Here is a 1,661-nt window from a genome sequence, read left to right on the forward strand (position 1 = left end):
GTCTTCCTCAGAGAAAAGAAAAATGTAGCATCTGATTCCCTACATGTCGGTTTCTAAATTTTAATCTTTTAAAATCCCATTTTAGTTAGTGATAAACAAACTCATCGAAGGCAAAAAAGAAAAGCCTTTTGAATAAATAAATTAATATACACAACAAGATCGAATCCTTGTGTCTCTCTTAGGAAAAGAGATTCTTCTTTGCTCTCATGTTTTTCACACATCTCAATAGACATATTTTAACTGTCCAAAAACTTGCGTTGCCTTTTGCTTTTCTTCATGCATTAAATCACGTTTTTACCCTTGTTAAAAGTGGTAACACTCATTACATTTCTTTCTTTCTTTTTTAGATATACTACTACGTACTAGTGTTCAACAGGACCACCTTGTGATTATTATTATTCATCTGAGAGAGATTGATTAAATTATTCAATCAGCCAAAGCACATCTTAGACTATCTCTGACTGTATATCTCTAATTTATACTATATTATAGAGTAATTCTAAAATAAAGTATGATTTTTCTCTAATGTGTTACTCTATATTTGACTCTAAAATAGAGGTAGTGTAAAATAATAGAGTTGAGAATAGAGTTACTCTAAATATAGAGCAATCACATCATTTTCTCTATTTTAGAGTAAAATATAGAGTAAAGTTGAAGCAAATATTGCTCAATAATAAAGTTTTGATTTTAAAATAGAATGGGGTTAGAGATGACTTAGTCAATTTATTATTATTACAAAAGCTGACTACTAGTATTAAATTTAATACTATACAAAAAGAGATACTCTCTTATTGGATAGTTTAAAATTACAGAATGAGGCCCATATAGAAGTGGGCTTTGGAAGAGTGTGGCCCAACACAGAGAGAGAGAGAGAGAGAGCTGTTTTCTGTCTTTCTTTCATGGCGGAGCAGAGCTGCTGATCCGTTCACAGTAGCTATTCTCAATTTCACTCGCCCATCAGATCATATCTCTGCGGGCAAAAGATGGAGTTCGAGAAGATCAAGGTGGCCAACCCCGTTGTTGAAATGGATGGTAAGTGTTCTTCCCCCAACAGTTCAATTGACTCAAATAAATCTCGTTGTCATTCTGATTGATTGATTTACTATATAGATCGGAGTACATATGTGTTCTGCCTCTGTTCAGGGAACGTATAGTATCGAGTGTGTGTTTGTTTGTTTACATAATATATAGGTTGTAGTTTCTGAAAATTCAGAATTTTTAGACCCTTTTCTTGATTCTCTCAGGAGACGAAATGACTCGAGTTATCTGGAAATTCATCAAAGAAAAGGTAAACTGTCTTGTATCTTGATTCTTGAGCAAAGCCTTCAAAATCGTTTTGTAGTTAACCTCTTGACAGCTTATTTTGCCTTTCCTGGAGCTGGATATCAAATACTTTGATCTTGGACTGCCTAACCGTGATTCCACTGACGATAAGGTTACTATAGAGAGTGCTGAAGCTACTTTAAAGTATGTCTCTGCTTTTACATTTGATACTTTTTACATCTTTTCTAGTTTTAGTGTTCCTGTGTCCAAGCTCTCTTCTCTATCAAATTTTTGTTCATGGCTGTGATTTGAGACTCTCGTCTGCCTTATTCTGGTTTCTTTTTATGTGATAGGTATAACGTGGCTATTAAGTGTGCCACGATTACTCCTGGTATGTC

General features: G+C 34.1%; 1 protein-coding gene across 1 annotated transcript; it reads left to right on the forward strand.

Moving 5' to 3' along the window:
* Positions 1-899: 899 nt before the first annotated feature.
* Positions 900-1,654, forward strand: LOC104774056 (peroxisomal isocitrate dehydrogenase [NADP]-like; the record flags this gene model as incomplete). The annotated part of the gene is made up of 4 exons (XM_010498724.2): positions 900-1,032; positions 1,245-1,288; positions 1,358-1,467; positions 1,617-1,654. Coding segments are annotated over exons 1-4 (241 nt in total), but the record flags the coding sequence as incomplete, so codon positions are not given.
* Between the last annotated feature and the right edge of the window lie 7 nt (positions 1,655-1,661).

Source organism: Camelina sativa, unplaced genomic scaffold, assembly GCF_000633955.1.
Source record: "Camelina sativa cultivar DH55 unplaced genomic scaffold, Cs unpScaffold01233, whole genome shotgun sequence".
Taxonomy (NCBI): domain Eukaryota; kingdom Viridiplantae; phylum Streptophyta; class Magnoliopsida; order Brassicales; family Brassicaceae; genus Camelina; species Camelina sativa.